The sequence below is a fragment of the Hemicordylus capensis genome, chromosome 1 (genome assembly GCF_027244095.1).
Source record: "Hemicordylus capensis ecotype Gifberg chromosome 1, rHemCap1.1.pri, whole genome shotgun sequence".
NCBI lineage: Eukaryota > Metazoa > Chordata > Lepidosauria > Squamata > Cordylidae > Hemicordylus > Hemicordylus capensis.
Window position 1 is genome coordinate 33,511,159 of NC_069657.1, and position 13,588 is coordinate 33,524,746.

Sequence of the window (13,588 nt, forward strand, 5' to 3'; positions counted from 1 at the left end):
AGTGCTCACAATTTAAAAGAAAATATAAGGTAGACACTAGCAACAGCCGCTGTAGGGATGCTATGTGGGGCTGAATAGAGACGGTTGCTTCCCCCCTGCTTAATATAAGAGAATCACCATATTGAAAGGTGCCTCTTTGACCAGTTAGCTGGGAAGGACTGAGGTGTCGGAGGCACTATCTCTGGTGAGAAAATAATGTATCCTACCCTAGCTCTGCTAGGTTTCAGATTCTTTCCCCTCTGCTGTATTTGCAAGCTGTAAAATAAAACTGTAGTTTTGCTTGCTACCGCTAGTAGGAAAGGGAGGTTAGGAGAACCCTTGAATCCCAAGTTCCCGCTTAACAGCAGCTTAAAAGCTCCTTGTTACTCAAGCATAGAGGTGTTTTCCCCCATCCTTTCTTTTTCTTTGTTTGCAACAGGTCATACTGGAAGATGAATTTATCCCTTGGGGGGGTGTCTTCATCCCTCCCCCCTTTAAATATTTTACAAGGGGTGGCTCTGCATGCAAAAGAGACTAAAACTTAGTTGTTGTGTTTATATCTTCCAGGGAACTTGGGAATGGAAAATGGAGTTCAGTCTGAAATAAAATGGAAAGACTGTATGTTTTATTTCTGTTTAAGTGCTGTGAGTAACCTGGCTGAAAAGATCTTAAAGCCCAGCTCACCTGATGGGAATGCATTCAAAGAGACTGCAGACCTCTCCCTTCTGTCCGTGAAACATTCAATAGCCATTTCTGGATGGTTGCCAGTGTCTCACCAGGGCCCTGTGTTTAATCATCTGCTGAGTCACATGGATCATGCAGATTTAAGGTCTGCGTGCTGTTGGGACATCTGCATGCAGCTTCTGTTCATACTCTTCTCAAAGTCTTCCCTATTTGTCATCACCCCAAGGATTTTACAGTGGTGATTTGGCATCTGCGTGTGCAGTAAAAGAGATTAAGGTTTGGGGTTTTCCACTGTGAGGCAATTTGGTAGTTCTGTAACCAAGCTAAGCTTTCTGAAACTTTGTTTTGTTGGGTATATACCACCTGATATATCAGTTGTTGTGGTGTTGTGTTTTTGTTTTTTTATTTATTTTTGTTTTTTGTTTTTGTTTTTAATAATTTCCTGTGCTTGGCAGGATTAAATTTTGTCTGTTTTATCAAATTTGTACACTGCCCCAAACTTCCGCCTCTGGGCGGTTTACAGGAACATAAAACAAATTAAGACAAAAATGAAAACCTAAACACACTTTAAAACCACAAGTTAAAAAGCTTGAGTGAAAAAAATAAGTCTTTAAGGAATTTTTAAAAGGTTTACAAAGATTGGGAGGCTCTTATTTCAGCCGGGAGTGCATTCCAGAGTCTTTGGGCAGCAAGAGAGAAGGCCTGTCCTTGTGTAGCTGCCAGACCAGTAGGTGGCAACTGCAGACGAACCTCTCCGGATGATCTCAATGGGTGATGGGGCTCATGGCGTAGAAGACGTTCTCTTAAATACCCTGTTTAGGGTTTTATAGGTTATAACCAGCACCTTGTATTTTGCGCAGAAACGCATTGGTAGCCAGTGTAATTCCTTTAGTATAAGAACAATATGGTGTCTCTCAGATGACCTGTAGACCAACCTGACTGCTGCATTCTGTATCAACTGCAGTTTCCGGATGACGTACAAAGTCAGCCCCATATACAGTGCATTGCAGTAGTCAAGTCTGGAGGTTACCAGCATATGTACTACTGTTTTGAGGTTGTTTATCTCAAACAGATGCAGCTGGTGTATCATCCGAAACTGATAGAAAGCACCTCTGGCCATTGTCTCAGCCTTGGGATACCAGGCAGAGGTTTGGATCCAGAAGCACTCCCAGACTGCATACCTGTTCCTTCTGGGGGAGCGTGACCCCATCCAGAACCATCAGATCAAAATGGTCTCCCGAGTTCCGACCCCACACACCATCACTATTGATGGAAATCAGTATTGCATTCCAACAGAATACAAGGCCCAATCTACATGTGAGAGCAGCAGGTCCATATCTTTAGATTCAGGCCTGCCCCAGTCATGCATAAATTAGGATATCAGAGATGCACTTTAAGGTTCCATCAGGATGCACAGCTGGAGGATGCAGGCCTGTGCGCTGCAGTAATATCGGAGTTCCGAAGGTGGAATTTTCTGCCTCCACCACCAGGAGGCTGTGAAACACAGGGCAAGTGCCCCAGATAGCATCCTGGTGGTTGCTACCACATGGCCAGCTCTCCTGATCTATCAGCTGATCCTTGGTAGATCAGACTCTGCATAAGGACCCAAATCTCTCTTGCAGTCTTATTTCTGTGACAAGACGTGTTGCTCGGGGACCAAACATAGAACTGATAGTCACATCTGGGAAACAGTTCTGCTCCTGGCCTATTGAGAGTGATTGTGATGTAGAGGTCAGAGTGTTGGTGCAGAGAAACCAGGGTTCAAACCCCCATTCAGCTATGAGGCTAACTGGGTGACTTTGGGCCAGTAACTAACTAACTTATCTCACTTGCTCTCAGCCCAGCCTACCTCAGAGGTTAGTTGTGAGGATAAAATGTTTAGGAGGGGAAATGTGTGCACTGTTCTGAGTTCCTTGGCAGAAGCACAGGCTAAAGATTCAGTCAATCAATCAATCAAGCATTGTCAGATTAACTGAAAAACTGAGCTGTGGTAGATGAGAAACCACTTTTTCCTGTATTGTAACACAACTGAAGTTATCCACATGTGCCTTGACATGGTTTTTCCTGCTCTGCTCTTGAGTTTCAGTATAATCTTGGTGTATGTAATCATCTGCTGTGGGCACGCATGAAGGGGACCGGATATTGATGGTTTCCTACCTGATCCTCCTCCAGCTCTGATTATATATGAAAGTATGATTGCTCCACCCACTTGTTATTTAGTGCTAACATGAATACAGCATAATGGGCAAGAGTTTCTTAAGAACTATTGTTTTAGTGTAGAAAATTCATCGTTTCAGAAGTAGACAGAACGGTCCCGTGTGCAGTAAGATCATTCTGTGATGAAAATGCTCTGTAATTTCTGTCCTAGCAGTCAATATATTTTTATTAATAATGGAGGGTTATATTGATAAAGATTGCTTTTTATAACTAGAAAATTAGTTCTAGAAAATCCATTAGTTAGTGGACCCACTCCAGAAGTACTCTGCTAGAGTGGAAAAGTCACTGAGGGTAAAGTGATATGCTTCTGCTCTGAGTGCTTCTGGAGTGCGGGTGGGGGTGCGTGCAACAGTGAGGGGCCAGTGCTGCGTGGTGGCAGATGCTAGGAGCACCCACAGACTGCTGGTCTGGATGTTCGCCAGTATCTCCAGTTGAAAGGAATCAGCAGGGGCTGACCCTCTGACTGAGATTTGGGGGGCAATACTGGGCCAGATGGACCAGTAATCTGAATCTGTATATAGCAGCTTCATATCTGGACTTCACTGATTCTAGGAAATGATGACTGATGGGATGTAGCTGAATTCCTCTTGGAAGTTTGCTGCCGGTTGGAATAGACAATGCCAGACTAGGTGAATCAATGGTCTGACTCAATAGGGCAGCTTCCACTAGACTCCATGAGCAACCGTTTCACAAGAAATATCCTCCACGTCATATACCTTGAGGCTAATATCCTCAGCAGCCATCATAAAGAACCAGATTTGATCTTTCATGGAAATACAATTTATAAATTACAATTTATATTTTAATTTGGATTGTGTACACCACCTAGAGACATACATATCAGGCAGTATATAAATTTGATAGAGAGAAAAAATAAGTTTGTTTTCTGTTTTCCTGCTCCTTCCAGCTTGACCTTACCAAACCAATAGAAGATCAGGGTCCATTAGATGTGATCATACATAAACTGACAGATGTCATCATTGAAGCTGACCAAAATGACAGCCAGTCTCTGGAGTTGGTTCACAGGTTCCAGGTGAGTAATCGGCTTTGTTACCTCATTCAAATTGATGGCAGAGGCAGCAGGCATGAGGTTGATGACCAGTGTTGGTTAAATGATTGCTAGTTTATTGGTGCTTTACATTTATCTAGCCCTTTATAATGGAAGAAGAAACCTTATGTCATGTTTGCACAGCATCTGCCTGGTGTACATTTCTTCACAAAAATCTGCTTCACCTGCAACTGACATTAGCTATTCAGTTCCATTGTCTGCTGCTAACTATGCTGTAAGCTACATTGGGGTTGGGGGGATCATTGGGCCATCTGCTGCTAAACAGAATAATCAGATGCACCCTGCTCTTGCTAGTCTCTTGGTGCCTAGAAAATCATTCCAAGAAGAGTGTTCAACACTTCTGTGACACATTAGTAAACTCAGAACTGTTGGCAGGTCTAACCCCTGCTTACTTGACAAAGAGGTACCTTTTAACATGGTGATTCTCTTTATTTAGCAGAGGAAGAGCAACTGGGCCTATTCACCCCCAGCACAGTACCTCCAATGACAGTTGCTGGTGTCTATCTTAAGTTTCTTTTTAGATTGTGAGACGTATGGGGACAGGGATCCATCTTATTGATTTATTATTTCTCTGTGTAAACTGCCCTGAGCCATTTTTGGAAGGACAGTATAGAAATCAAAACAACAACAACCACCACCGAGCAGAAAAATGGAAAAAGAAGCCCCTGCATGGTCAATATTTGCACAATATAAGTGGAAAATCAGATATCACCAAGACCTGGCAATCGCTTAAGGATGACCGCTTGTGGAAAGAGAGAGTTTTCTAGTGGCTGCACAAGAACAGGCACTAAGAACAAATGTAATAAGAGCAAAAGTAGAAAAATCAACAACAAACAGCAAGTGCCACCTTGGAAAGAAGCAGATGAAACAGTGGACCACCTCATCAGCTGTTGTAAAAAGATCGCACAGGCTGACTACAAAGAAAGGCATGACAAGGATGCAGGGATGATACACTGGAACATCTGCAAAAAATACAAGCTACCTGTAGCCAAAAATTGGTGGGACCATAAAATTGAAAAAGTTGTAGAAAATAAAGATGTAAAAATATTATGGGACTTCCACTACAAACAGACAAACATCTGCCACACAATACACCAGATATAACTGCTGTCGAGAAGAAAGAAAAACAAGTGAAAATAATCGACATAGCAATACCAGGGGAGAGCAGAATAGAAGAAAAAGAAATAGAAAAAATCACCAAATACAAAGATCTACAAATTGAAATTGAAAGGCTGTGGCAGAAAAAGACCAAAATAATCCCAGTAGTAATTGACGCCCTGGGTGCAATTCCAAAACACCTTGAAGAGCACCTCAACACCATAGGGGCCAAAGAAATCACCATCAGTCAATTACAAAAAGCAGCTTTACTGGGAACAGCCTATATTCTGTGACGATAACTATTATTATAATAATAGCAACAATATTGACAATAAAATTCAGCCATCCCCGGTCCTTGGGAAGGACTCGATGTCTGGATAAAACAAACCAGTCAATAACACCTGTCTGACTGTGTAAACAACAACAATAATAATAAAATTGAGTCATTACTCAATACGGTTAGAATTTATAGCCATGATATCGTAATGGAGTTGGACAAATGTGCTATATTGCCAGTAAATTGCGGGAAAATGACAGTCAGTGAAGGAACTAAGTTGCTAAACGGAAACAACATAAAGTTAGTAAGGAATATATCAGGCAAGTAAGAAAGACACTTAAATCCAAACTTAATGGTGGTAACACTATCAAAGCAATCAGCACATGTGCAATTCCTGTAATCCAATATACAGCAGGTATTGTTGATTGGACATAAGCAGGATTGGATGCATTGGATTGGAAAACCAGGAAAATAATGACCATCAATCATTCCCTGCACCGAAGAAGTGATGTTGATAGGCTGTACCTACCAATAAATGAAGGTGGATGTGGAATGTTGCAAGTCAGTCTGTGGAAGAAGAAAAACGAGCATTGGCAGAATACATCAATGAAAGCCAGGAAGAAATGCTACAGGAGGTGAGTAAGACAGAACTGTTGAAAATAAAGGGATCAAAGGATGACTACAACAAACAGACGATGAGGAATCGATGAGAAAAATGGCACAGCAAACCATTGCATGGTCAGTTCTTGAATGACATACAATCAAAAGTCAACAATAGCACAACATAGCAGTGGTTAAAGAAAGGGACACGGAAGAAAGAAACAGAAGGTCTCATTTTTGCAGCCCAGGAACAATCACTATGAACAAATGTCATGAAAGCAAAAATTGATAAGACCCAGAAAGACTGTAAATGTCAGTTATGCAAGGAAGTGGATGAGACAGTTGAGCACCTTGTATGTTGTAAGAAAATCACACAGACTGATTATAAGGAAATCACAATAAAGTTGCTGCGATGATCCACTTGAACCTTTGCAAGAATTACACATTGCCAGCAAGCAAGAATTGGTAGAACCATCCGAATGAGAAGGTCACAGAAAATGAGGAGGCAAAAATCCTTTGGGATTTTCGGATACAAACTGATAGATTTCTGGCGCACAATACGCTGGATCTTACAGTCATCGAGAAGAATCGGGTTCTGATAACTGATATTGCAATCCCAGGGGATAGATGAGTCGGTGAAAAACAATTGGAGAAAATAACTAAATACAAGGACCTTCAGATTGAAATTGAGCGGCTCTTGAAAAAGAAAACAATAGTGGTGCCAATAGTTGTTGGTGCCCTTGGTGCAGTACCAAACAAACTTGAACACCATCTGGACACCTTGGGCATCTATTAAATTACAACATATCAGCTACAGAAGGCCACACAAATACTACAACGCTACCTTTAATTTTTCTTTAGTTGTCTTAGACCTTGGAAAGGGCCCGATAATTAAAGTACCAAATCCAGTCAATAACATCTGGTAGACTGTGTGTTAATAGCATAATATTAATAATTTTAAAAGTGTTGCATGTTCCAATGGTGAGCATTCTTTCCTCCCTCCACTGCCAGCATATATATCTGCAGTTCTATGACTGTGTCAGTAAAAATCTTCAGTCAGAAGAATTGCCCTTTGTGTTCTTCATCTAAATTTCAAAGGAAAGGAAGAAGCTTGTTCACTTAGGGACTACACATTATGCATGGCACAGGAATACTGCGGAAAAACAGCATCCCCAGGTTGAGCTCTCCACTAGTAAGCAGTATTCTATAAGTACACTCACCAGCTCACTCCTGTTGAGTATATCTCTTGAGTGCAGCATCAAAAAGAGTCCCAGGTCTTATCCTGAGCTCAGAGAAGAACAAGGATGAGTCCTCCTGACCACAGAGACACTTGGAAATCAACAAGAAGTCTCACTGATTTCCAAGAGCTTCAAAGCCCAGTGTGACGGTGGGGAAAAGAAGGGTCGTCTCTGTCATACTGTGCTGAGCCTTTAAGACATTCAGGGAGCAGCAACAAGTATGAAGCCAGCATGAGAAGAGGGAGAGCTCTCTCCCATTCTTTACGCTTGGAAAAAGTATGACCCTCAGAAAATAGTGCCACCTCACCGCTTTCAACATCTTTGAACACCATAGGAAAGAGCCCACAACCCTCTCCTCAGCTGTGAGTGAAGGGGACGGCAGGTTCAACCAGCAAAGCTGTGCTAGGCCTTGAGCTCAGCTGATCTTCCCTCAACTGAGGGAATATCCCACTCTCTCTGCCTGGGGAGGGGCAGAGATGTAACACAAAACAAATTTGATGGGGTCACAAGGCAAGTCCCAAATTCCCAGTGCCTGGTTGTTACGCTTGCTATCAGTCTTCAGCCTAGTTGGCTGACAGCTGTGGGGAAATGTGTAAAATGATAAAGTCACAACATGGGGTACACAGTCTTAAAGGTTACAGGGCAGAGGAGGAGAACCCAAAGGGATGCTTGTTTGGGTGACATCTCTGCATCACAAATGAATAATCACTCTTAGCCCTGATATTAGGAGGAACTGTAATATCTACAGCAAAAGGAAACTTTAATAAAGTGAGGTAGCTAACAAACCTCTCTTTGTTATCTTGGCTGTTCTATGCATTTTAATTTTGTTATTGCTAAATTCCCATTTGTGTATTCGAGCAGGGGTGAAAACCACCCTAACCCAGATACTGAGAACTGCCTGCTGTTGCAAGTGCTGAAGGCAGCTTTTTATATAGCTAAGACTTTGCATTGTACCCAGGGAACAAAACTCACCATGAAGCCTACTTAAAAAACATGAGCTATTCCAGTTAATATCCATAATTGGGCAGTCTTTACATTCAAAACAAGTTTTGAATTTATTCTCTTGTCTCTTTAAAGTGCTTGATCTTGTTGGCTGTGTGAGCTCAACATATTAAATAAATTAGCTGGAAACAAGCTCTCAGGTATTGAGAAGAGGGCGCTGTTTAAACAAAATAAATACAGGAGGACCTTTGCTCTGTGATTTCAGCCAAATGCCAAATAAACAGTAACTTGTTCCCAGAGAATTATTCTGCTCTGAACTTACAAAGTGGATTTCTCAATAAATGCACTTTATCTATATATGGCTTAAGTACCTTCTTACATAACTACTTAAGCTAAGTACAAAATGGAAGGCATTTCCATTCTCCATGCTTGGAATGGATGCCTTTGTGGATATACTGTAGAATACTAGTTGGCCTTTGCATCTCTTTTTCATGTGGGATCATCTCTCTTGTAGCATCCATATACTTCTCCTTCCCACATAGTTGCTAGCAGAATAGCTGCCCGGAATTTGCTGTTGCAACACATCCCTACACACCCAACTTCTGCCTAGTTTACTCTGCAGACTTGCTGTTGGAATTGTTAATGCAGGGGAACTTGATCCTGCAAAATGTAGCACGAACTGGCAACACCCACACACCAGTTGTGCTTAAGATGAAAAAATGCTGCCAAGGGCTGTACATGCTTTTGTGACAGCTGATGACAGCAGTAAATGCCTAACTATGTTCAGTGGTCTCTCAACTCCTTTTCTGATGTGGGTGTTCCCTGGCCTCGTTATACAATAAACTAAGCTGTATTGTGATCAGCAGTTGACTTCATATTCATTTTTTAAAAATGCTCCTTTCCCCATTTTGAAAGAATCAGCAGTTTTGTGAGGAATTTTTACCTCTTGACACATAGCCGCCATAGCTGTACACTTTCATCCTTGGAAGAACTCTGTGCCTGGCTTTATCTATAAGCCAGTTCCCAACAGTATGTCAGGCTCTAGTGCAGAGCTGCTCAACTTTGGTCCTCCAGGTTTTCTTGGACTAGAACTCCCATAATCCCTAGCCACAGTGTCCCATAGGAAGGGATTATAGGAGTTGTAGGCCAACATCTGCAGGAGGGCCAAAGCTGAGCAGCCCTGCAGGGGTTGCTCAACTTTGGCCTTCTTGCAGATTTTGGCCTACAAATTCCATAATTCCTGGCTATGGGCCACTGTGGCTGGGGATTATGGGAGTTGAAGTTCTGAACCTCATTGATAGAGAACCAGAGGAACTGTGGAAAGAAATCAAAGAAGTAGTTAAGGACCAGTGGTCCCTCTAATTTTTTTTCATCTCTGTGTGGAATGAGATTTGTTCTTGGTGGCAGTATCGTGGCAGTATCAAGGCAGTGTGTGCGCACATGCATTCAGAGTGGGGCCTTCCTGATTCAACCTGAGTGGGATCTGAAATTAACTGAGTGGACATCCATGTGCGCATGCCTTAGAGGGAACAGTGTTAAGGATGAATATGAAAATAAACTACCAAAGACCAAGAAATAGAAGGAAGTTAAATGGATGTCAGAACAGACGGTGGCAATTGCCAAGAAGAGAGAAGTCAAAGTCAAGAAGATAAAGATCTCTGGAAGGAACTTAATAGGGAATTTCAGAAAGCTTAGAAGAGACAAGGAGCAGAACTACAATGACATCTGTAAAGACCTTGAGGATGTTAACAGACATGGAAAAACAAGGAAAGTTTTCCAAAATATCACTAAACTCAGAAGGAGGTTCCAACCTTGAACTGGTATGTTAAGGGATGCCAAAGGACAGATAGTAACTGATTCAGGGAAGATCATACTGAGATGGAAGGCGTATACTGAAAATCTGTACAGCAGAGATGTCAACATCCAAGATACTCTAGAACGGGCCTGCTCAACTTAGGCCCCCCCAGCTGTTTTTGGACTCCCATAATTCTCAGCCACAGCAGCCAATAGCCAGGAATTATGGGAATTGTAGGCCAACATCTGCAGGAGGACCGAAGTTGAGCAGGCCTGCTCTAGAAGATATTCCCTACATGCAAGAACTTCTAGTATGGGAAGATGAAGTTAGATCAGCACTCCAGTAATTACCAAGTAAGAAGGCTATATGAATTGATGAAATAGCTTCAGAAATATGGCAGGCAACAGAAGAAGAACCAGTCAAGGCTCTAACCAAACAATGCCAGGAAATTTGGAGAATGACACAGTGGCCAACAGATTGGAAGAGGTCAGTATACATACCCATAACAAAGAAAGGAGACTTAACAGATTGCACAAACCATCGCACAATATCCTTAATTTCTCATGCTAGCAAAATAATGCTCAGAATCATCCAACACAGATTAGAGCCCTGTTTGGAAAGGGAAATGCCGGATGTTCAGGCTGGTTTCAGAAAAGGCCAAGGAACAAGAGACATCATTGCTGATGCATGCTGAAAGAGATAAGTCTACCAGAAAGAAGTCAATATGTGCTTTATTGACTAAATAAAAGCCTTTGATTGTGTCAATCATGTCAAGTTGTGGAATATCCTTAGGAAAATGGGTGCCCCAGAACATCTCATTGTTCTCATGAGAAACCTATACACAGGACAGGAAGCCACAGTCTAGATGGAACATAGTGCAACAGACTGGTTCCAGATTGGCAACGGAGTAAGACAAAGCTCTATAATCTCTCTCCTTATTTATTCAATTCTTATGCTGAGCATATACTGAGAGAAGCTGGATTGGAAGAAGATGAGCGTGGTTTTAAAGGTGGAGGAAGAAACACCAATAACTTTGCACTGCACTGAGGACACCACTCAGAGCTGAGAATGCGGATGATCTACAAGCTCTAGTAATGAAAGTAAAAGAGAAACAGTGAAAAAAATGGGTCTACGACTAAATGTCAAGACGACTAAAGTAATGACAGTGGGCACAGCAACCAGCCTCAGAAGTGATAATGAAGACATTGAAGTGGTGGATAGCTTCTGCCTTTTAGGATCTACCTTCAACAGTTAAGGATCCAGCAGTCAAGAAATACGCCACAGACTAGCACTTGGTAGGGTTGCAATGAAGGCCTTGGAAAGGATACTTAGATGTCGTGATGTGTCTATACCTACAAAGATTAGAATCATTCAGACAATGGTTTTCCCCATGACACTCTATGGATGTGAAAGCTGGTCTCTGAAGAAGCAAGATAGATAAAGTATTGACGCTTTTGAACTTTGGTGCTGGAGAAGACTTTTGAGGATGTCATGGACAGCCATGGAAACAAACAAATGGATCCAAATCAATCCAGAATTTTCACTCAAGGCACAAATGACCAGGCTCAAACTATCATACTTTGAACACATTATGCGAAGATCCAGCTCCCTTGAGAAGTCTGGAATGCTGAGGAAAGTTGAAGGAAAGAGAAGAAGAGGACGACCAGCAGCAAGGTGGATAGACTCGATTACTACTGCAATGAACGCATCACTGAGAGACCTTAAAGGCCAAGTTGAAGACAGATAATCCTGGACAGAATATATTTATGTGGTCGCTAAGAGTAGACACTGACTTGATGGCACTTAATCAATCAATCAGTCTAAAAACAGCTGGGGGGGGCTTAAGTTGAGCAGACCTGCTCTAGTGTAACCAAGTGAGAGAACCCAGAGCAGGCCTATGCAGATAGGAGCAGACTTGATTCTCAGTGTCTGGGCTATTGGTATGATGTCAGGGAGTAGATTCAGCTTCCGCCCTACTGGTATCTGCAAGTGCATTCCTTTCCTGTCTCTTGCACAAGTGGATGGTTGCCATTCGCTCACATTGTGAAATAAAGCCCTCATTGGCAAGGGTTCTGCAGCGGAAAGCACAAGCAGACCTTGTAGTATACAAGCTCTCCTCACCCACGCCCATAATGACAGCAGCCCTTTTTCTGGTTGCTGATGATCAAAGTTGTGTCTACTTTGCAGCAGAAAGTCCAGATTCTGCAACAATGAATCCCATATTCCCAGTTAGCTATCAGTGTACTGTATGCATTTGCTTACCTTTGCATACTTCAGTTTCTAGCATCCAGCTTTACAAAGACTTGGGAATTTGACAGGAATTGGAAGGAGTAAAGGACATATTGATAGCGAAGGCTAGGGAAAGATCACATTAGAGGAGTTGGCAAAGAGCTGGGCAGTGCAGATAATACTCAGCCCTACTCTTAGCTTATGGGTTTTCATCAGGCATTGTTCACATGTTTTCTGACTGCTCTCCTTCAAGATGTTTCAGATCAGTTCATTTTGGAAATGGAATTTTAAAAAATAAAATAACAGATGATGAGCACTGCTGCTCTCATTGCTAGTTTAAGGTATATCCTAAAGGAATTTTAAATTAAAGATTTGTACTTAGTTATAATTCTGCCAGGTTAAGTTATGTAATTTATATTAAAAAGCCTTAAACACTCAATGCTTTACTGGGATATATTAAAAGAACAAACACTGCCCGTAGGCTTAGAGTCTGTAAGGAGATAGAAGGAAGGTGAGAGGAGGAGGAGAGGCAGAGATTAGACTAGAGATCAAAGGCTTTGGGAGAAGAGGTTAAGGTTATGGCTGCAGTATTTGCTGCAAGGAGAGAAAGGCATGGTTGTTCAGCCATAGAGAGTTCCAGAGAAAATGGGTGAGTCGAGAGAAGGCACAGAGGCATGAAAATAAGAAAGTAATCTGAGAATAAACAAGAAGGAATTATTGGTAAGGTGCAGGTGACAAGAGGCAAATGAAGAGGAAGAAGGGAAGATGGATGAGAGGAAGTGAAGAGATTAAAAAGATAAAGGAGCTTGCTATATGCAAATGGAAGACAATGAAGGAAGTTAAACATAGGCATTGCATAACAGAATGTAGAGGTGGGGAACTCCTAAGCAGCAGAGTTGAGAATGGAGGTAAAGCTGTAAAGGAGTCAAACCAGAACAAGAGAAATGATGGTAATCAAGCAAATAATAAAGAAAGAATAATAAAATGATTGCTTTTGCAGTGGAAGACAGCAAAAATGAATTATAGTGGTATTTGTAGTTTTGAAGAGTTTTTTTAATAGTAGCATGACTAAAAAAGAGTCATCAGAGGACTTCATGATTCTGTAGCTGGGGAGAAGGAAGAATAAACACATTATCCCATGAAAGAGAAAAGGAAGCAGAGAAAAAAGCAGGAGGATGGATGAATTGCTTAGTTTTGGATAAACTAAGCTTTATAATAAGGTATAAGAGGCTATACTTTAACCTCTTCTCTGGGCTACCTTAGAGAGCACCTTCTTCTGTATGATCCCCATCACACATTGAGGTCATCTGGAGAGGTCCATCTGCAGTTACCACCAGTGGCGACTCGGAACCAGGCCTTCTCTGTAGCTGCTCCTGATAGATATCCGCAGTTTAGGCTCACTGTTGGCCTTTAAGAGAGTCCTAAAGACTTACTTGTTTGGCCTGGCCTTCCAAGGTTTT

At 41.9% G+C, this 13,588-nt stretch overlaps 1 protein-coding gene across 2 annotated transcripts in view; it reads left to right on the forward strand.

The window, feature by feature from the left end:
- The window catches only part of ITPK1 (inositol-tetrakisphosphate 1-kinase), a 227,526-nt gene that overhangs the window by 134,481 nt on the left and 79,457 nt on the right, over positions 1-13,588 (forward strand). Inside the window, exon 3 of one of the 2 annotated variants that reach the window (XM_053261319.1) lies at positions 3,788-3,913. The exons of the other annotated variant lie outside the window; for it this stretch is intronic. Coding sequence (XP_053117294.1) covers positions 3,788-3,913 — 126 coding nt within the window. The remainder of the gene's footprint in view (positions 1-3,787; positions 3,914-13,588) is intronic. 2 annotated transcript variants of the gene reach the window in all.